General features: G+C 36.8%; 3 protein-coding genes across 4 annotated transcripts; 1 reads left to right on the forward strand and 2 right to left on the reverse strand.

Annotated features, from left to right (window-relative positions):
* Nucleotides 1-1,508: 1,508 nt before the first annotated feature.
* On the forward strand, nt 1,509-13,495 carry LOC116288237 (coiled-coil domain-containing protein 6). 2 transcript variants are annotated; one of them, XM_031695003.2, is made up of 9 exons: nt 1,509-1,767; nt 5,603-5,752; nt 6,393-6,521; nt 6,985-7,088; nt 7,964-8,124; nt 8,499-8,655; nt 9,450-9,562; nt 10,705-10,820; nt 11,602-13,495. In XM_031695003.2, the coding sequence occupies exons 1-9, from the start codon at nt 1,546-1,548 to the stop codon at nt 11,656-11,658; spliced, it is 1,209 nt and encodes a 402-aa protein (XP_031550863.1). In that variant the 5' UTR covers nt 1,509-1,545; the 3' UTR covers nt 11,659-13,495. The 2 variants fall into 2 exon arrangements, with proteins under 2 accessions (XP_031550863.1, XP_031550864.1); XM_031695004.2 differs by having other exon boundaries at nt 10,756-10,820.
* A 571-nt stretch (nt 13,496-14,066) lies between these two features.
* On the reverse strand, nt 14,067-15,257 carry LOC116288245 (uncharacterized). Its single transcript, XM_031695014.2, has one exon. The coding sequence runs from the start codon at nt 15,192-15,194 to the stop codon at nt 14,349-14,351; it is 846 nt and encodes a 281-aa protein (XP_031550874.1). The 5' UTR covers nt 15,195-15,257; the 3' UTR covers nt 14,067-14,348.
* A 4,251-nt stretch (nt 15,258-19,508) lies between these two features.
* LOC116288227 (uncharacterized) lies at nt 19,509-20,808 on the reverse strand. The gene has a single exon (XM_031694994.1). The coding sequence runs from the start codon at nt 20,700-20,702 to the stop codon at nt 19,950-19,952; it is 753 nt and encodes a 250-aa protein (XP_031550854.1). The 5' UTR covers nt 20,703-20,808; the 3' UTR covers nt 19,509-19,949.
* Between the last annotated feature and the right edge of the window lie 526 nt (nt 20,809-21,334).

The following is a 21,334-nucleotide window of genomic DNA, read 5'->3' on the forward strand; positions in this document are numbered from 1 at the left end:
TTTTTAGATCCGATATTCATTTTAAAGGTTTCCATTTACCATCTGCGTGATCTCTATAATCCATCGATTAGCCTCCGGCTGGTCATATATGAATAAAGCATAATACCTAGCTATAAATTAGATTGGCAATTTTGGTGCAGCTAGAATCATTCAAGTAGAATTCTACTCTTTCATTATTGATTTTTATAAAATAATAGCAACTGAGTTCGCGTAAGAAGGCAGATTTCGATTTCAAGGATGTGCATAATAGTATTTATAGATTGATGAATACATATCTATTTAATCTTGCTATAGCTAGCTATTTATGATTATTTATTTATACTTGTTCGTTTTATTGCCACCATCCATCCATCCCTCCCTCCCTCCCTCCCTCTCTCCCTCCCTCCGTCCGTTCGTCCGTCCGTCCGTCCTTCCTTCCGTCCGTCCGTCCGTCCTTCCTTCCTTCCTTCCTTCCTTTCCTCCTCCCTCTGCCCTTCTTTTTATTCCTTCATTTATTTTCTGTTTAATTCTCTCATTAACATTTTTTGCATTAATTAATTGATCCCTTCTCTTCCATTGTTTGATCCCTTGCTGCTTAAAAATATATCCTATACTTGCATTGTGATTTTAATAGTGAAGAAAAGATTTAAGTCCATTTTATGTCCATTATCGGGTTAGTGAACTCTCGCTCTTTCCCAAAACCCATGTGCTTTTATAAATTAATTTCCTAGAAACACCCCCAGCTGACCGAATAGTTAGCTATCTAGCAAAAAACATTTTTAATTCGACAGAACAATTATAATTAAGTACCATCAACCAGTTAATTTTTTTTCAGGGTCCTTGAGGCCGCGGGCCCTAATCCCATTTCCCGGCCCCCATTACCAAATCCCATATAGTCCCAGCCTATGTTTTGCTCAAATCTCAATCCCATTAACATCTTTTATTTATCTTTTTTTTTTTTTTTTTTTTTTTTTTTTTTTTTCTTTTTTTTTTTTTGTTTGTTTGTTTGTTTGTTTGTGATTCCCATGTCCAGTGCATAAAATCCCATTTTCCCAACCCAAAAAAAGGTGAATCCCAGCTCCCATTTTACCACTTCAGGGACATTCGTGACTTTCCTTTCTGGGTAACTAGTAGTTTTTTTTTTTTTTCCTTCTATTCAACACATTGTAATATTAGTTTCCCAATACAGCCGTTAAAAGAAAAAAATCACCAAAAAAAATCCGTTTTCGTCGCAAGTCTGGTAAGATCACGTGACCTCACGTGAGAGAACACCTCACTTGCTATTTTTCGTCAGTCTCGTCATTCTTGTTTGTCTCGTTTAGCGGCACGTTTCCGATCAACCAAGTAATCCTCAACCTCTCGAATAAATCCTATTTTATGGATTCTGTCCCTTCCTGATGTTATATATATATATTTTTAAAAGTGTATTTTTAAAAAGCGAGTTTTGGGATTGTTTTTGGTTTGATTTTGCAGGTCTATCCACCCCCTACCCTCCCCTCCCTGCCGCCTACTTACCCACAAGTCAACGAGTGATTTGTACAGGGAACCACCACACGCACTTCCAATATGGCGGTGTCCCTCAATTCTTCTGCAGAGGGTCCAGCCTTCAGCGATAGTGACATGAGCGCAGACGAAGGCTCAACCACTACTACCAACCAAAATGTCGGTCTTATAAGCTTATTAAAACAAGAAAACAGAGTGTTGAAGATGGAGCTCGAAACGTGTAAGCTGAGATGTAAGTCGTTGCAGGAGGAGAACAGAGCGCTTCGACAAGCTAGTGTGTCTATCGTAAGTCTTTCTTGTCGTTTATTATTTTCTCTCAGACCCTTATTTTACATCATATTTGTACTACATACATCATTTCAACCATCTCGGGTCCCAGGTGGGTTTTAAATGCTTCGCTTGTCTTAAAAATCAATTGAGGGCTTTCCTCAAGTGCGACACCTTTTTTCTCTTGCTTTGACTACATAACACGCCAAAATATTTACTCGAACGGCTTAAAGACAAAACCCTTTCTTCGAATAACCCTAACAATCATTAATACAAGTTTCTTTATTTTGTATCGTGGAAGTTGAACAAGCCTATTCAAAGGAAAACAGTCCAATGCCAATCAACAGAATTGTGCTGGTCGATGCCCAAAAAAATTGTGGTGCCTAATGTTTACATGTGTATGCGAAAAAATATTTATAAGATCTTTTTTGCCATCATTATAAAGATATTCTTCTTTGTGGCCCCATGCAAAGCCACACACTTCTTAAAAAGCATATATGTTTGGATATTATCTAAGAATGATGCTTAGAATTTTTGAAAATATTTTTTTACAAACATAAGGGTTTTGTTTACTCCCTCAGAGGAAAAATTGTTCTCAGACAGGAACTTTTTTTCCCGTGACCTCCATGTTGACCTTTTTTTGATCATCAAAGACTCCAGGAATCAGGGAGGAATTTTGATCGGAAAAATTGCTTTATCTAGTAAAAAGCTTGCTTCATAAACTGTGGGACAGTGTGCTCCCATGTGGGTGGTAGCTGTGGGTAGGAGGATTATGTTTATTATTAAGGGATGGACCATAAGATAATTGAGGAGGGGGTTGAATTGATAAAATATATCCTACCTCTCCTTTCAGTAAGGAAAAAAAAAAAAACAGAGCAAATGCAAAACATTGAGTGCGGTGGTTGTTACAAAAAACGTTTAATTGTGCAACATAAATTCCTGTAACCCCTCCTCCCTCGATTATTTAATGGTCCATCCCTAAGGTTTTCTTTAATTCTAGAGTGTATATATGCACATATTTTTCTTGTTACTCTTTCGGGAATATGAAATTATGAGGTTGCTATAGCAATCTTAACCAATGCAGTTTGAATCTTAGTCTGAAATATTTATTTAATAAATCCATACTTGAATTACATGTTCTAAAAAATTGTCTGGCTAACCCCTTGTATGGTGCTGTACCTTCAGTTCAATTGCATTGGACATTTTCTTCTAGTTTACCTTATACTAAGAGAACTAATATCAGTCAGTAAGCACTTATCATGTCCTGATTTGTTTAACCTGGCTATATTCTGTATAGCTAATCTTTTTATATCTTTTAGACAGGCAGATGGTTTTTGCTATGCTTAACTGCATCTATCATTAAATCATTCTCATTTACATTGTTTCATTTATTTCACACTGTATATTCCTGTTGGGTTTATAATCACAATGAATTCTCTCTCTCACTTGTGTTGAGCCATTCAATACGCTACCTATCTTTTGCATGGTTTTTGCTATATTTAACTGCATCTACCATCAAATCATTCTTATTAACATTGTTTCTATTTCATATACCTTGGTCCAGATAGGAAAAACCATACCCTCAGGCCCCGTCCACACTATGCTGGATAAATTTGAATCCGAATTTTTATTTATTTGGTTAGGCCTACTGTCCACACTAGTCCGGGCGAATCCGGAACAATTCTTCACCGAAAACGAATTTTCAAAATGGAACCGAATAAATAAAAATTCGGATTGAAATTTATCCTGCATAGTGTGGACGGTGCCTCAGCCTTGAAAACGGACCTTGACCTAATGGTCTCAGTCCATATATTCAAGACCTTGGGAACAGGTCTTCCCTATCCAGACCTTCTGGCTGGTAAATAAACCCTGCAGACATCTCTCTTATTTGACCAAAATCTTCAGATACCCATCTATCATTTATATGGTTCCTTCTATGTCTAACTACATGTACCATGAAATAGATATCATTAAACATTATGCCTACTATTTCATATATCCTGAGAAAACCACTTAACCACTATACTTCCCCTCTTCTGTGCTTAAAACTTTCCCATATGCCATCTACCTTTTATATGGTTTCCACTTTACTAAACTAATTCATGATCATGTACCATGTCTGAATTGAATCAATCCCATTATGCCTACTATTTCATATATCCTGAGAAAAACACTTAACCACTATACTTCCCCTCTTCTGTGCTTAAAACTTTCCCATATGCCATCTACCTTTTATATGGTTTCCACTTTACTAAACTAATTCATGATCATGTACCATGTCTGAATTGAATCAATCCCATTATGCCTACTATTTCATATATCCTGAGAAAAACACTTAACCACTATACTTCCCCTCTTCTGTGCTTAAAACTTTCCCATATGCCATCTACCTTTTATATGGTTTCCACTTTACTAAACTAATTCATGATCATGTACCATGTCTGAATTGAATCAATCCCATTATGCCTACTATTTCATATATCCTGAGAAAAACACTTAACCACTATACTTCCCCTCTTCTGTGCTTAAAACTTTCCCATATGCCATCTACCTTTTATATGGTTTCCACTTTACTAAACTAATTCATGATCATGTACCATGTCTGAATTGAATCAATCCCATTATGCCTACTATTTCATATACCCTGAGATAAACACTTAACCACTATACTTCCCCTCTTCTGTGCTTAAAACTTTCCCATATGCCATCTACCTTTTATATGGTTTCCACTGAATTGAATTGAATCAATCCCATTTTAAAAACATATCTATATTTTATGTTCCCTGAGGAGACTAAGGTCAGTTAATAATCACTATCTAGTCTTTCTCATTTAAACTCCCCCGTAACTCATTTATTTTCTATTTATTTGATGGGAAAATAATTGATATGCTAAAAATTATTGCTGTCAAACTAGTTTTTTTTTGCTAATTTATAATATGCATGTAATTCATACCCTGAGAAGACTAACACCAGTCATTAATAACCACACAGTTTTGTAGTTTCTTTTATTTCATTTTTAAAATCGTTTTCCTTTGTGTTTTCTCAAAACCTCTCCAGTGTTTAACCATCCATTTTCTCAACATATCTATTATAATTATATTAACTGTTTGACAATGTATCTCACCTGTAGGTGGGATGTTTATATCCCGAGTTATTGATTGGTTTAAAACTATATGTTGTAATAAATATGTGACATTGACCAACACCTTCAGGAGAGATGGAAGGCCTATAATATTTATGACATGAGACAAACCTTAAGTTCAATAAATATTCTAGTATTTCTTATTTATAATCTATATTTATTGTAAAAAGAATAATTTGGTCAGATAAAAGCCACAGAAATTTAAATGAAATCTTTGGTTTGTGACTATTAATTTTTTTGAATCAATCTTTTAAGTTTTTGTTTTGGTCAAACTTTATTTGGTTTAGATTTAGATGAAATCTTTGTTTTTTTTATTATTAGTTTTTTAAGTCAATCTTTTAAGGTTTTTTTTTTGGTCAAATTTTTTTGGTTTATTTTTTTTGTAAAAAATTATAAAAATGAAACAGGATGGAGTTTCAATAATTTATTCAAAATCATTATTCAATGCTTTTTTTGCTATAATACTGCATTAAGAATCATTAAACAGGTGTGGGGCTTCAGAATAAACCGGCAGCTGCCAGAGATTCAGTGATTGCTTCAAAGTTAATCACTGCCTACTTTTTCTTTTCTATAAAATACCTTCTGTTCATTGTTTTGAATTACAGCCAGCTAATTAAGACTTTTGACCACCTACTCCAAAACATTCTGAAAGCCCTGTGTTACAGTCACTATAAGCTTGATGATAATTTTTTTATAATTTTTTCATTATAGCAAGCAAGAGCAGAACAAGAAGAAGAGTTTATATCCAATACACTACTAAAGAAAATACAATTATTAAAGAAAGAAAAAGAGACTTTAGCTACAAACTATGAACAAGAAGAAGAGTTCTTGACAAATGATTTGTCAAGAAAGTTGGCCCAGGTAATTATAGCGGAGTTCACCAAACTGTGGTCATACTTGACAAAATGAGAATGATGATAATGATGATGATGTTGATGACTATGATGATAATGATGATTTTGATGTTGATGATGATGATGCATGTTGATGGTGATGCATGATGATGATGATGTTGATAGTGATGATGATGTTGAAATTAACAGTCACATAAAATTTTCACTTTTTACCAGTGTAAAAAAAAAAAGAAGAGAAAAGTCCTTCAATTTTCTCCCGGTAAAACCTATGTGAACCATGTTTGTCAATAGCAGTTATTATGGATGCATGTGAATGAGATGCAAATGAGACAACAAGCATTGTATCGGCCCAATAGCCTTACTTGTATGCTCCTTAAAAAAGAAGACTTTGTCATTGCGGGCTCAACTGTAATAACAGCTATTGCACTTGCATTTCTATTTTGCTAAATTACAATGCACTGAATAGAAAACACATCCAACTCATTTGAGTATATAGCCATGGCCAGGTGTTGGACAGCAAGGGTTATGCCAAGCGAGAAGAGTAACAAAACCCAGAAAAGTCCTTGATATTTCTCCCCCTCCCCCTCCCCCCCACCCCAGTAAAACATATGTGAACCATGTTTTGTCAAATAATGATCTTTACTTAGTTGAGGCAAGAAAAGATCCAGCTAGAACAGACACTGGAACAAGAACAGGAATACCAAGTGAACAAACTAATGAGAAGAATTGATAGACTGGAATCAGATGTATTAGCTAAACAGGCTACTCTAGAACAGGTACAGTATAAACCCCTGTAACATCTAGTCTTTCTCATGCTTAACATAACAGACATGATTATAGAGGCTTTGTACCATCACATGATGGAAGCCATGACAAGAGGCACAACAATAGACCATTTTCTCAAGGTTGCATGTGCATCCAAATTTAAGGAACTTGATGGGACACGATACCAGAACACAAGTATTCTCATACATTTCTATGAAATTTTTTCAATAAGAATTCATAAAAAATATAAAGCTGGCTTCTCAATTTACTGAATTCGCATTTTTCAGTTTTGTGGCTCATCAAGTTGAATGCGCTCGCAACCTTGAGAGAACGGTCCATAGAGTCTTTCTTCCTTGGGAAACTGAATTCTTTCGACCATTTGATTAAACCAGAATTGTTCCTGGTACCTTTTCTTGATGTACATTCTAATCATTAAGTTTTATGATAATTGTGTTCTATTGATTTTGAAATCAGTTGAGAAGAGAAAAGGTTGATCTGGAAAACACACTAGAACAAGAACAAGAACTACTTGTTAACAGACTGTGGAAGAGAATGGATAGGCTAGAAGCTGAGAAAAGGTAATCTTTTAGATGATGAATTTATTTATAAGCTAGGAAGTAGTAAAGAAATGATTTATCATTGGACTCTAGCTGAAAGGAACTAAAAAAAATCAGAATTTCTGATAGGAATTGAACATAACCTTCCGGATACCTGATGCTCTAACTGCTGTTTCTTTCAGCTACATAGGGACCAATGATAAATCATTTCTATGTGATTTAGAATTACTATGTACAATGGGAGGTGTAGTCTAATTTGTGGTTTGGTTTGTGGTGGGTGCAGTTGATAACTTATGGATGTGGTTTATTGCATGGTCTTGACACGTACTTATCTTGAGGCATTGGTTATTAGGAGCACACTGTGAAGCTGCCAATAAATTTGTAAAAACATTAGTGATGTTTTGAAAATTGCCCATCTATTTTTATTGAATATATTGAAATGGGATTTTCTCTTGGTTAGAGTCTGGTTTTCCTCCTTTTGCAAAGCCCAACTAAATACCAATTCAATTTGTGGGCTAGCTGTGCAAGCCCTGCTTAGATCAGCATGGTGGTTGTTTCAGGGATTGATCTGTGAGTTAGCGATGCCCTGACTTAGATCAGCCCAGTGCTTGTTTCAGGGATTGATCTGTGAGTTAGCAATGCCCTGACTTAGATCAGCCCAGTGCTTGTTTCAGGGATTGATCTGTGAGTTAGCGATGTCCTGACTTAGATCAGCCCAGTGCTTGTTTCAGGGCTTGATAGAATAGAGGCCCAGCAAAATGTTGGAACTTTGTATTGATTTCAGTATTTGCTGAAACCTGATTTGGTTAAGCTGGAATGCTTTGTTTTCAGTAGTGTAATGCAGTCTGATTTAAAGAAATAATTTTTTACTATTTCTCTCCCTCTTTTTTAAATAGGATGTTACAAGAAAAGCTAGAGGAGCCTATTTCAGAGCCGCCCTCTCCACGGCAGTTTACAGAATCAGGAGATGCTGTTGGAGGCATAGCAACACACATCACTTCACTTAGAGAAGAAATAAGAAGACTTAGGTTACAGCTGGCAAAATCTGAAGCAGACTGTAAGTTGATAATAATATTATTATGTTGTTTATGAACACTACTCTTATGGTAGTGTTCAATTTAGGCTGTTTGGCTTTCCATCATACTGTAGAAGCAACACAATGCAAAATAATTTGCTTATCTAAGCTTTATTTAAATTATAGTCAACTGCAAATGGTGTTGTGTCAGAACCAGAATAGGAGCATTCTATGCAAACGAAAATCATTCCTCATATTCATTGGTTATTAAAATGGTTACTGGGACAAGCTTGTGTCTTTTTGAAAACTTATTCTGAATGGAAATTGACTGTTGATGATGACAATGACGCTGAGATATAATGATGGTGATGGTCATAATGATAAATAAATATTTTATCTTGTCTGTGTTTATCCAGACTGCGAAAAGATGCAGGCATATGCCAAAGAAGAACGCCAGACAAAGGAAGAAAACATCAGACTTCAGAGAAAGCTACTCAGAGAAATGGAAAGAAGAGAAGCACTGAGCAGACAGCTGTCAGAAAGTGAATCTAGCTTGGAGATGGATGATGAGAGGTACAGTATCCTGCTAATGCTAATGTTATGGACTCTTGATGAGCTGCAACGTAGTTAATAGAGCTACTAAATATGGTTGCAAGCATTCCCAAGAGAGTCAAAAAACAAAAACATGGCGGCCATTATGGTGCCATTAACGATGGATGCTAATGAGAAATCTTTTGTTAAATGGCACCAACGCTCCCCTGAGAGGCTGAGATGGCACAATGTGCAATTGTTAAAGAAACTTGTTTTATCATGTACCACAACTACCAAAATTGTTTGCGAACTTCTTTTTGTTCAAGTAATTACTGTAGTACCATTGTCTAAGTTCTTTCCTTTGTTTTTACATTACCATGTTGGTAGTATTTAACGAGAGATTTCTCAATAGTCTCCTTTATTATACCACCAACATGGCTGCCATGTCTGTTTCATACATGATTTGACTCTCTTGTGAATGCTTGCAATCCATCAATTGTCACAAGGGAATGAAATATTTGATAAGAAATTAAGATGATCCCCAAAACATTTTGATAATGGTAGTAAAGGTAGTAAAATATGATACCATCATGCAAAATGGCCTATAGACCCCTTGCATGTGATGTCAAAGCAACTCAACTTGGAGGACAAAACAAAAGAATTTCAATCTCATGAGAAATGGAAACCTATTGCTATGTCTTCCAAATTGAGCTGCATTCTGACGTGCTGCAAGGGGTCTATTGCTACGACTGTAAACATGGCTTCAGTGAACCCCTGGAATGATGTATGTTATTGTCATAAATGTCACGTCAATGAGGATTAATTTATGATTCTAGACATTTCAATGAAATGACATCACATGGTCAAGCAAACACAAGTGGATCAGCGCATCGAGAACGGACCATCTCCAGTCCTGTTCCATTGAGTACTGGAAGACCCATCTCCCCTGGTAAGTAATAAAGACTGGCTTTGGTATCAATGGTGGCATGGTGGTAGCACACTTGCCATTCGCCTCTGGGGTCTCTGGTTCAATTCCTAGACTCTGCATCACATATGAGTAGAGTTTGTTAGGTCTCTCCCTTGATTCATGGGTTTTTGTCGCAGTCCTCCCTCAAAACCCAATACCCTAAATTCCTATTTAATCTGTGAATTGCCTGTGCAATGACTTTGATCAGCCCAGAGGTTGGTTCAGGGTATAGATAGATAGATAGATAGATTTGAAGGTTTCTTTATTAGTAGCAAAATGGTTCCTATTTACAGCATGTTCTTGTACATTGTTGTAGGCTATGGGTTCAGGGTATAGGTAGATAGATAGATTTAAAGGTTTCTTTATTAGTAGCAAAATGGTTCCTATTTACAGCATGTTCTTGTACATTGTTGTAGGCTATGGGTTCAGGGTATAGGTAGATAGATAGATTTGAAGGTTTCTTTATTAGTAGCAAAATGGTTCCTATTTACAGCATGTTCCTGTACATTGTTGTAGGCTATGGGTTCAGGGTATAGGTAGATAGATAGATAGATTTGAAGGTTTCTTTATTAGTAGCAAAATGGTTCCTATTTACAACATGTTCCTGTACATTGTTGTAGGCTATGGGTTCAGGGTATAGATAGATAGATAGATAGATTTGAAGGTTTCTTTATTAGTAGCAAAATGGTTCCTATTTACAGCATGTTCTTGTACATTGTTGTAGGCTATGGGTTCAGGGTATAGGTAGATAGATTTGAAGGTTTCTTTATTAGTAGCAAAATGGTTCCTATTTACAACATGTTCCTGTACATTGTTGTAGGCTATGGGTTCAGGGTATAGATAGATAGATAGATAGATTTGAAGGTTTCTTTATTAGTAGCAAAATGGTTCCTATTTACAACATGTTCCTGTACATTGTTGTAGGCTATGGGTTCAGGGTATAGGTAGATAGATTTGAAGGTTTCTTTATTAGTAGCAAAATGGTTCCTATTTACAGCATGTTCCTGTACATTGTTGTAGGCTATGGGTTCAGGGTATAGGTAGATAGATAGATAGATTTGAAGGTTTCTTTATTAGTAGCAAAATGGTTCCTATTTACAGCATGTTCTTGTACATTGTTGTAGGCTATGGGTTCACCCCACCTTCCCCTCATATGAGTCGATACTCATCCACAGGAAGCCTGTCCAGTTCTTTACCACCAGCTGGATCTTCTCCACCTACTCACCACATCATCCACCATGTAAGTACACAATACAGTACCTTACTCAATGACTGTCATTTGAGATTTTGCTTGCAGGCTGAAGCTGCACAAAAGAAGACAAGGGTCCTCTTTGAGTTAAATTGCACCAAATTCCAATCCACCCAACCCAAAGACCATCCCACAACTTTTTTTTTTTGCAATAAATACTTTATTAATACAAAGACGTGAAAATTTACAATTTACGATATGCAAATACAAAACATTTTCTGTTTTTCCCTTTTATTTCTTAATCCTTATATATGATTTTTTGTTTCGTTTTGTTTTTTTAACCAACCTCCTCCTCTTACATTTTTAATGTGTTTATTTTTGTGTGTTTTTTTTGTGTGTTTTTGTTGCTGTTGTTTTTTGTTTATTTATCTATTTTTTCCCACATTTATTTTAAGAAATCATTAGCAAAGGCCAGACACTGAGGGTGGTTACTGCCAGGGTTTCTTTACGTCTGCAGTGTTTTTTTTATATGCCTCTGATGCCGGTTGAGGTAGTGTGTAGAGATGGGACTGCCATTGTATGTGGTCATATAGGAGCAGTGATGACCAAAGGCGGGAACTCCTATAAATGTCCTTCAGAAACTGGCCATTTAATAATTATTACAGCAAAAAACGTTTTTTCACTGGACTCTGAAGATGACTTCTGCTCAGGTTGTTGAAACGTTAGTCATCACCAAGAACAGTCTTTCTCAAGACTACACTCACCCGGACGATCACACTTCACATAAAATTTATCACTTCATTAATACAAAGTGTGCCATATGTCTTTTCAGAGGCATCCCAGTCCAGCTGGATCAAGTAACCTGCCAAGACCTTCATCAGGATCATAGGCAATAAGGTAATGACATTCAACACCAGGTATAATGGCACGACATTTACCATTGGTTTGTTCCATTATCTTCATCAGTGGTTAAGCTTTTTAATGTACTGTCTCTTAGTTAAAGCATGTTAACCAGGCTTCAATGGCCTGAGCTTCAACGGCCTAAGTATTTAAGTATAACTATGACAGTACTTACAGTAGGTACATGTATTGGTATTGTGACAACAAGCACCCTGTAACATGTGTGCTATTGTCAGGTTGTTTCTTGCTGTCTAGCAAGCATGTTTTGATTGCAACATGTGTAATATCATCAGGTTATTTCTTGCTGTCTCGCAAGCATGTTTTGATTGCAACATGTGTGTTATTGTCAAATTATTTCTTGCTGTCTCGCAAGCATGTTTTGATTGCAACACGTGTGCTATTGTCAGGTTATTTCTTGCTGTCTAGCAAGCATGTTTTGGTTGTTACATTTTGATTAACTAAAGTACCGGTATGCCGGCATAACCTTGATTTTATTCTGCCAAGTAAATTCATGGTTCTGACTCCCCTTAGTTACTGTTGCTATGTCCCACAAATTCAACGAAATTAATTAGCTGGTCAGAGTATCTCAGAATTGAAAACTCTAATCACAGATAATTGATTATAAATTGTTTTGTTTACTGTCCTGTGAAAATAATATAAAAGTACCTCATAATCCTTGTAGTACTCTTTAAAACAGATACTTTGTAATTGTTTGTGGGACAAGTTTTAATTGTATTGGGAAAACTGTTGCAATGTGCAATGGTGATTGATTTGCCATTGTCCTAGTCAGAACCATGAAAGGTACTTTGGATTGCGAAAGAGTTATTTTAAAAACTATTTAAATGGTGTTTGTGTGCAGACCAAAAGAATACATTTGTTCTTTCCCCTCTGAATATACTGCCCATGTCAATCATATTAAAAAACAATATATATTTACGGTCACTGCATGTTTGTGTACCAAGATTAAAGAGGTATTCAACTCACCTCTCCTACTAACTACTAAATGTCTATGAGTGATCTTAACTGCAGTGATAGATCTAAGGTTACTGTATGGTATTAGACACTACACTGTCAATGACATCCTGATACCAATACACACACTAACAGGTCACATAACCTTACCTCCCTTAAAACGAACATTTGTGTTAAAACAAACATCAGAAATAAAAAAACCTCGATATCAGTAAGAGTGCGCAATAGTGCTGATTGTAGGAGAAATGACATTTATTATAAAATCGAATATTTTATAAGGATTGGTATGGAAAAAGTGTCCAGCACATTTCCCCATACAAATCCTTATGTAAAACATTAAATTTTATAAACAATGCCATTTCTCCTGGTTTGCTTGTCATGATCTGAAACTCCACCTCCCTACTAAAGTTGAGCTGCTCTTTTCATTTCTGATCGTTTTCACACGGCTCTTTAAGGGAGGCAGGGTCACGTGACCTGTTATCGGTTGATTCAAGAGAAAGTTTGGTGATTATATAAAGTTATTGTTATAATTAAGATGAAAGGTTTAAAATAGAAGTTCTACGTTGTCTTACCTTGAGCATCAGAAGACTATATCGTGTTACAATACAAAGATATAATAAAAACAAGATTAAAGGTAACCGGGCACTTGTTAGTCTCCTAACTCCGAAGCCGTTATTAGTTTCGGTCCCAGACCACCACGGGCCCTCTCCACTACAGGGCCCGAGAGGATCTGGGACCCAAACTAATGACAGCTGCGAAGGAGACTAGACACTTGTGTGCCCTTAGAAAGATTAAACATTTACGTATGTCAGTAAGTGTGTTATTAAAAGATGATTAAAAACTATTCAAAATTATTACCTTGGTAAGCTTGTGTTAATATTCCTACCACAGGGAACCCATTTTATAATATAGCATTATTTGAAATTATGTTTTCAAAAATCAAGATTATGTTTTCTATCACAAGCGAAGGGAAAAATCAAGAAAAATTCATTACAATCCTTTTTTTTTTCTTGCGTTTTGGTTTTCCTATATAGTACTCCGGTTTAGAGTCGTTTCTAAGCCTCCACCTTAGTCCACACGCTGTCTCCTCCTTTGACCGCGGCGCTTTTGTTGCACAGGCAACCCAAGAAAAGCGCAGCGGTCAAAGGAGGGACAACTTCTGAACTACCTCCGCCTCCGCCTTGCTTGGTTCAAATGATCTATTGAAGTTCTGTGGAAGTTCAAATTGTTTGTATTGCTTGTACTAAAATGGACGGAAGGCAAAATACGAAACAACCTGTCGCCTCAGAAGTTGTTCAGGTCGGAGAGTCGGCTGCAAACGTTCTATTTCGCTTGCTGTAGTTGGTTAACGAGCGGGCTAATGGAGTGACAAACGCTGGAGCGAGATTTAAAAATCTCTGGACCCCAAAGACAAGGCCCGGAAAGTTTGTTTAATGACCTTTTATTGAACCATCTTTTTTTGGACAGTACGAGGAATCTGAAGAAAAAGTTAAAGCGTTAAAAAGCCTAAATCTTACAATGGTTATTGAAGACTAAAAAGTATATATACAACTGCAAAAAGCATATAATGTATACGAGGACAAAAGGTATATAGACGACGGTAAAATGCAAATATATACAACGTAAAAAGTATATATACAAAGGCAAAAGGCATGTTTATAGTGTGCAGGCGTCTATATCTTTTTCGTCATTTTCCAAGCCATATAACTAGTGCATGTTCGTGTACCCAGTACGGCCAGAATTAAGCCAGCTTGTCGATCCGTACTTCGGTGGCACTGCGCGCGTATTTAAGCTGGGAAGGCGGTTTGTACGCTGAGAAAAGTGTGAAGAAATCAAATAGGATTTCTGATTACTAATGCTCCCCCAACAAACTGGCTTGGAGTAAAATATTTCATCAAAACCATTCGTCATTTGTTGAATCCCAAGTTTAGGATGCGTTTTGGTCTTGACCCGCGCACTGTTCTCTTTCCCACGAGGTCTTGATGTGTGTTTCAGCGTCGTGTCTTCCTCAAAAGTCGACTTTTGTCGAAGGAGTGACTGTTTTTCAATTGCGTATTTGTTGGCTCTTTCAAACAGTTCTTCTTTGTTCCGCAGATTTGGGAAACTTAAGTCAGCATCTTCAAACTTTAGGAGATGCGATTCAATGTCTTTGCTCCATCTACCGTCACTGCAAATTCCTAATTCCTGGTAATACCTTCGTGTAAGCTTCTTTGCATCGTCAATACTGGTCAAGTCTATCGTTTCTTCTAATTCCTTCGGAGTTTTATATTTGGTTCTTTTCGACGTCTTAGCCGAAAACAAATGAGACCTCGAAAATCCCAAACGGTCACGACTCGAGTTCGAAGAAGACTTCGATATGTTTGCGCTCACACTACGATTTTTTCCAGGTTTAACTTCTTTTGATTGTCTGGATTCGTTTTCTGTCGCGTAAATCGAGCGAACATCGAGTTTCTTCTTTGATTCACTGTAATTTTCGATTTTCATCGACGCGCAAAAGTCTTGGATTCTTTCATCTTTAAGGTTCTTTTCCTCAGAGATCTTAGGCAACATCATCTTTCTTCTATACCCTCTCGTAATTACCTCTTATTCTAACACTTGCAATAGAAGAAATTAGTCAACTGACCTAAAATCACAGGTTGTATTCACCAACTAACTAGCCCTTATGTCTTACCCGTCACCTGTTTTGACTGTGCATTCTTGTTTCCCTAAAGTAGTAAAATGATTGAAAATAACGCATTGTCATTGACGTATAATTAGCGCGTATAATTATTAACATGCTCTATAAACTCTTTGAATTGAAATAATGAGCATCAATTCCCTCGGGTCTCCTCTTATATATCTATTATTTAGAGCTGGTTAAAATATTCAGTTTAGACACTTCTACTGCGCTACCCACGTTATTGTATCCTCTTTGATGGCTGCCGCACCCTTTTTTTTTTTTTTTTTTTTTTTTTTTGCCAACCAAAATTTTACTGAGCACGTATCTAGCGAAGTGGAAGACGGAAAGGAATCGCTAAAGCCTACGGTTAGAGCATGCATCTCACGCAAACTTTGCGCATGAGAAACGTATACGATGACTGTAATGTCATGCTTGATGTGGTACTCTTAATATGTGTAATAAGCACTTCACTCTAATTATAGAAATAATAAGACAATACAAGTCTATTTAAATGGTCCAAAGGAACAACGCAGTGTCGCTTGAATAATTACAAGAGGGATTGTCTTTTTAATACTGCAAAGCCGTAGTAAATAAAACATGACCATTTTGATAAATAAAATAAAATATAGTATTCTTGATACAAACGGTTTTCAAAAAAACTTCAGTCCGAGATCTGAACATGGTGGGCGAACTAACGGAATGTTTACTGGCTAAAAATATGACGAAAAATCACATCCCTAACTCAAAGGTCATCAGGAAACTATTGCTGTGAAAGCATTATTCTTTGCATTTAAACTGTACCTCTATTAAGCGACCGGGTAATTAACTCAAAGGTCATCAGGAAATTATTGCTGTGAAAGTATTACTCTTTGCATTTAAAGTGTACCTCTATTACCTTAAGCGACCGGGTAATTAACTCAAAGGTCAGCAGGAAATTATTGCTGTGAAAGTATTACTCTTTGCATTTAAAGTGTACCTCTATTACCTTAAGCGACCGGGTAATTAACTCAAAGGTCAGCAGGAAATTATTGCTGTGAAAGTATTACTCTTTGCATTTAAAGTGTACCTCTATTACCTTAAGCGACCGGGTAATTAACTCAAAGGTCAGCAGGAAATTATTGCTGTGAAAGTATTACTCTTTGCATCTAAACTGTACCTCTATTAAGCGACCGGGTAATTAACTCAAAGGTCAGCAGGAAATTATTGCTGTGAAAGTATTACTCTTTGCATTTAAACTGTACCTCTATTAAGCGACCGGGTAATTAACTCAAAGGTCATCAGGAAATTATTGCTGTGAAAGTATTACTCTTTGCATTTAAACTGTACCTCTATTAAGCGACCGGGTAATTAACTCAAAGGTCATCAGGAAATTATTGCTGTGAAAGTATTACTCTTTGCATTTAAACTGTACCTCTATTACCTTAAGCGACCGGGTAATTAACTCAAAGGTCATCAGGAAATTATTGCTGTGAAAGTATTACTCTTTGCATTTAAAGTGTACCTCTATTACCTTAAGCGACCGGGTAATTAACTCAAAGGTCATCAGGAAATTATTGCTGTGAAAGTATTACTCTTTGCATTTAAACTGTACCTCTATTACCTTAAGCGACCGGGCAATTAACTCAAAGGTCATCAGGAAATTATTGCTGTGAAAGTATTACTCTTTGCATTTAAAGTGTACCTCTATTACCTTAAGCGACCGGGCAATTAACTCAAAGGTCATCAGGAAATTATTGCTGTGAAAGTATTACTCTTTGCATTTAAACTGTACCTCTATTACCTTAAGCGACCGGGCAATTAACTCAAAGGTCATCAGGAAATTATTGCTGTGAAAGTATTACTCTTTGCATTTAAAGTGTACCTCTATTACCTTAAGCGACCGGGTAATTAACTCAAAGGTCATCAGGAAACCATTGCTGTGAAAGTATTACTCTTTGCATTTAAACTGTACCTCTATTAAGCGACCGGGTAATTAACTCAAAGGTCATCAGGAAACCATTGCTGTGAAAGTATTACTCTTTGCATTTAAACTGTACCTCTATTAAGCGACCGGGTAATTAACTCAAAGGTCATCAGGAAACTATTGTTGTGAAAGTATTACTCTTTGCATTTAAAGTGTACCTCTATTAAGCGAACGGACAATTTCCTGAGGGTGTCCGCTTAATGCACGTTCTATCTACCACATATTTTCTTATAGTCTTGTGTATTATATCGTGCTCTGGAATAAGTCGTCCAAGCAAATAAGTTTGAATGAAAGACATTAATACGGTAATATCAGTATCAATTTTTTTTCTACTTTCTTGAAAAAGCGAACACAAATTTGAATTCCATTGGTTCTTTGAGAAACACAGCAATATAATCTTCTACGTGTCGTGCTTCCCCTAACACTTCTCTCGTGTTCTGCTAACCCCCGCGTGCTTTATAACTGCACACAGCACGCGCGCGCATTTTCTATGGCTTCACCAACAAACACACTCGTTACTATTTGCACTCTAAATGTCAATAAAAATGGGAGTTAAATTTGATAATGTCATTAGAGCTAGACTTCTTCGTCTGCAACTTCAGTGGCCTCGAATACGACACTTCAAAAATACTTGGAAGATGCATCTTTGGTTTTCTAGATCTTTCCTTGCATCGCGTGTCCTTGTCAAACGTTTCTCGCTCTTTTGTCGATGCTGCAATTTCTGGAAGAGACCGTTTCTTAAAAACCTTGACTTTCTGCGACGAAAACGGCCCACAGTTCCCTATTTGAGTAAACTCAAAGCAACGATCAGCACCTTCACCTCCATATATTCTATCCATTGTATTTTCAAGAGTTTCACCGTCTGCTTGAAGTCCGTTGGTAAACAATTCCAGAGCCAGTTTCTCAACGTCTTCAAGGACACTCAAATCTATTAATTTTGGCTGGTGGTCCCATTCGTTTCCTTCCAGAACATTTTTTGTACGGCCCGATAAACTGGAACTTCTACGACCGTCGATGAATTTCGACCTTCCTCTGCGTGATAATTGATCAGCTGAACCGTGTTTTTTTCTTCCGAGGGTTAAAGACGTGGTCCTTTTTTGTCCTTCGATGAATTGCCCAAGGCCCTCATAGTTTGAAGCGTGCACCTCTAAAGGACCCGTCAATTCTTTGTCCTTTGAAGGTGGAAGATTTAGTAATTCGCAGAAGTCTTGTATCCGCCCTGCTTCATTTTCGTCTTCAATTGATGGAAGACGTTGTAAAGCGAATTTCCTTTTTAACTCGTTGTAGTTACTATAATTCATCGTGCAACTTCTAGGTTCAACAAGCCATTTAAGCAAAGCCCAGGGCTCGCTGCCTATCACATAAGACAACCATTTTAGCCTTTGAACACTTAGACGTCTATTTTGAGTGCTTTGCGCTAACCTCCGGACCGTTATCTTTATTCCCTACGGATCCAAATTGTCATCAAACTCAGTAGTTAATTAAATGGTAGTAATCCCTGCTTGTGCGAATGAATAAACGTTTAAGTAACTTGTCAAAACATTTTAGTTTGATAAATAAGCTAAAACTGGATGAATTGTTTTGCACTTATTTTAAACGCCATTAATTTTTTTGCCTGGATTTTTTCACGCTCATTCTTTACTACAGCTTCGTATAGTTAACAGGAAAGACTTCTATCTCTCAACTATGGCTTTTGGTAACTATTTAGGTAACAGTCAAAGACTTATTTATAGTACTAAAATGAAAATAAGCAAACATAAACCATTTGAATGGAAAGCACAGTGCGAAACGCGAGCGTGAGGTGGCTTTGGACGGCCATTGTTCATCACGGATGAACATCACACCTTTGTCGTTCTAGAATAAGAAAGAAATGATCCATTAGACGTGAGTTGAAGAGCCTGTGATAGGATGTACACGTGCTAGTGGCCAGACTGTTACTGCAGGGGTAAACAAAAAATGGTTACGTACGGCGTAGTACTAGTTTGGTAATTGCGGACACCACTCCACTGAAGCATGGTTTTCACTTACGACGGAATCGGAGTCGGAAGCAGTTCATTCGTGAAACTGCAAGTTAAAACATTAATGCGTCGGGCAAAAGTGAACCCCCAAAAACGGGAATAGCCTACCTCTATTAGTACTATAGAGGGATTTGTCAGTAATGTATACCTCTATTTAGCACAAGTACACACCAATGCAGTCCCAACCATCTATAGTAATTAACGCTAGTCACTATCATAATATCAAATTAGGACGATAAGATATTTTATTAAGATTTTTAGAGAAGAATTCCACTCGACAAGCTCATGCCATCTTGGAAGTCTAGTTAAGTTCTAAACAAACAAATGTGTTTGACGTTAAATATATATAAATATTGACGACTACATGTAATATCTGGAGACTCAGTAAGGCCCTGAAGAAATAAATGTATTGATTGTCGAAATATACTAGTAAGATGACACAAGTCATTTCCATGGAAACCGTATTTTCAAAGAAATTCTGTTGAATACAAAGGTATTTAGTAGGTTACATATATTAATATATTCTAAGTATTCTCATCTTTGCATAGCCTATAAGTAAAGATGGGCTTTTGCAAGAGCCTTGCTTATTTAAATCAGTCTAGTTCTTGAACCAGTTTTTGATTGTTTTTATTCTTCAAATACTCTTGACCTGTCGCTTTCATCAAAATTCATTTTCTCGACCCTCGAACTTCATTTTGGGCCTGTTTTGCATTCAGAATTTGTTTCTTTGTCTTGGCAATCTCAGCATCAAGTTTTCTTTCTTCTTTTTCGAGAATAGCAAGCTCAGATTCTCTTGCTCTGTAGTTTTTCACCGCCTTATCCAGAGAGTACTTCAGATTTCTTATCTCCACTTCATACTCCCTGTCTGTCTTCGGTCTATAGTTCCTCGCTATCACCCTCGTTGATTGTTCATTCAAGCGGATAATTTCTTCGTAGTTTGAAAATCGGAATTTAGCTTTCTTCTCTCTCAATTCGGCTTCAGTAATCTTGGCCTTAATGGCATCCATCTTTCTGTTCTTCTTTGCAATTTCTTCCACGAAGCAAGAAAGCCTGTCTCTCGCGTCACTCATTTTTTCACTGAACGAGGGAACATCAAGTCTGTTATCCTCCAAGCTCTGGCATGTTTTTATGTTTTCCTCGTCCCTTTTCTTCGCTAAAAAGAGCTTCCCTTTCTCATATTGAATCTTGGTTTCTATTTTATCAATCCTTGCATCAATTTCTTGCATTTTGTCTCGAATTACGTGCTGTTTGTTAACAGCGAGTCTCTCGCGAGCAAACTCTTCCCTCGCATCCATTTTGAGCTCTTTGGTCTTGGCTTCTGTCTCGCGAATCTTCTTTTGCTTATCAACCATTTTAGAGCAAATACTCTCCAAGCTTTTTTCAATCATAGGTTCATAGCTTCCTCTAACTAAATACGCCATTGTTTTGAGCAAACCCCTTGTAAACCTTCCAAGAACACAAACAGGTGAGTGTAGTTGGACACCACAAGCAAGGTGCGCAGAGGTCGAAGAGAAATGTACGCATAAATTGCGTGCGCGTTGGTTAAATGAACATGTTTATTGTCACATGATTTCGGCAAATTTTAACTGCCTTTTTTTGCTCAATGACCTGACATTCCGCTTACAATAAGTGAACATTATAAATATTTTGCTAAGACAATAGAGCTCCACAACAGAACCCATACTTGTGATCCTGTTGAAAAATCTTAAAGTAAGCGATTACGATAAAGTTATGTTCGGTCCTTGTTTACAGATTTTTGGCCAGCATTACTATCTTACTCTCTACCACAGTCACTGGCATACAGTTTTATAACTTTGTTGATGTGAGATAATAATGATTGATGGTGTCCCTGCGGTTCATACATGATTTGAAGGCAGGGCGTTCAATTGTCCCTAGGGTGGCCTATTTATGATTCGATCTATCTAGAATCTAGACAATTAAATAGTGAAACAGCCCACATGCAGTTCAGCCCGCGTTATATATTAGGTATATATTAGGTATATTATATTGTATTTAGTCTTACTTATTTACAGTGAAAGCGACACCTCCCAAT

The sequence above is a fragment of the Actinia tenebrosa genome, unplaced genomic scaffold (genome assembly GCF_029948245.1).
Source record: "Actinia tenebrosa isolate PJP-AT-01 unplaced genomic scaffold, QUT_ActTen_1.0 PGA_scaffold0__85_contigs__length_37466705, whole genome shotgun sequence".
In the NCBI taxonomy this organism is placed as follows: domain Eukaryota; kingdom Metazoa; phylum Cnidaria; class Anthozoa; order Actiniaria; family Actiniidae; genus Actinia; species Actinia tenebrosa.

What these genes read in the sequence shown, in the direction of transcription:
- LOC116288237 (XM_031695003.2), top strand. Translation starts at nt 1,546, where the DNA reads ATGGCGGTGTCCCTCAATTCTTCTGCAGAGGGTCCAGCCTTCAGCGAT. An exon ending in GACAAGCTAGTGTGTCTATC is followed by an intron (nt 1,768 to 5,602) that starts GTAAGTCTTTCT and finishes TTTTCATTATAG; the next exon opens with CAAGCAAGAGCAGAACAAGA. An exon ending in TGTCAAGAAAGTTGGCCCAG is followed by an intron (nt 5,753 to 6,392) that starts GTAATTATAGCG and finishes ATCTTTACTTAG; the next exon opens with TTGAGGCAAGAAAAGATCCA.
- LOC116288245 (XM_031695014.2), bottom strand. Translation starts at nt 15,194, where the DNA reads ATGATGTTGCCTAAGATCTCTGAGGAAAAGAACCTTAAAGATGAAAGA.
- LOC116288227 (XM_031694994.1), bottom strand. Translation starts at nt 20,702, where the DNA reads ATGGCGTATTTAGTTAGAGGAAGCTATGAACCTATGATTGAAAAAAGC.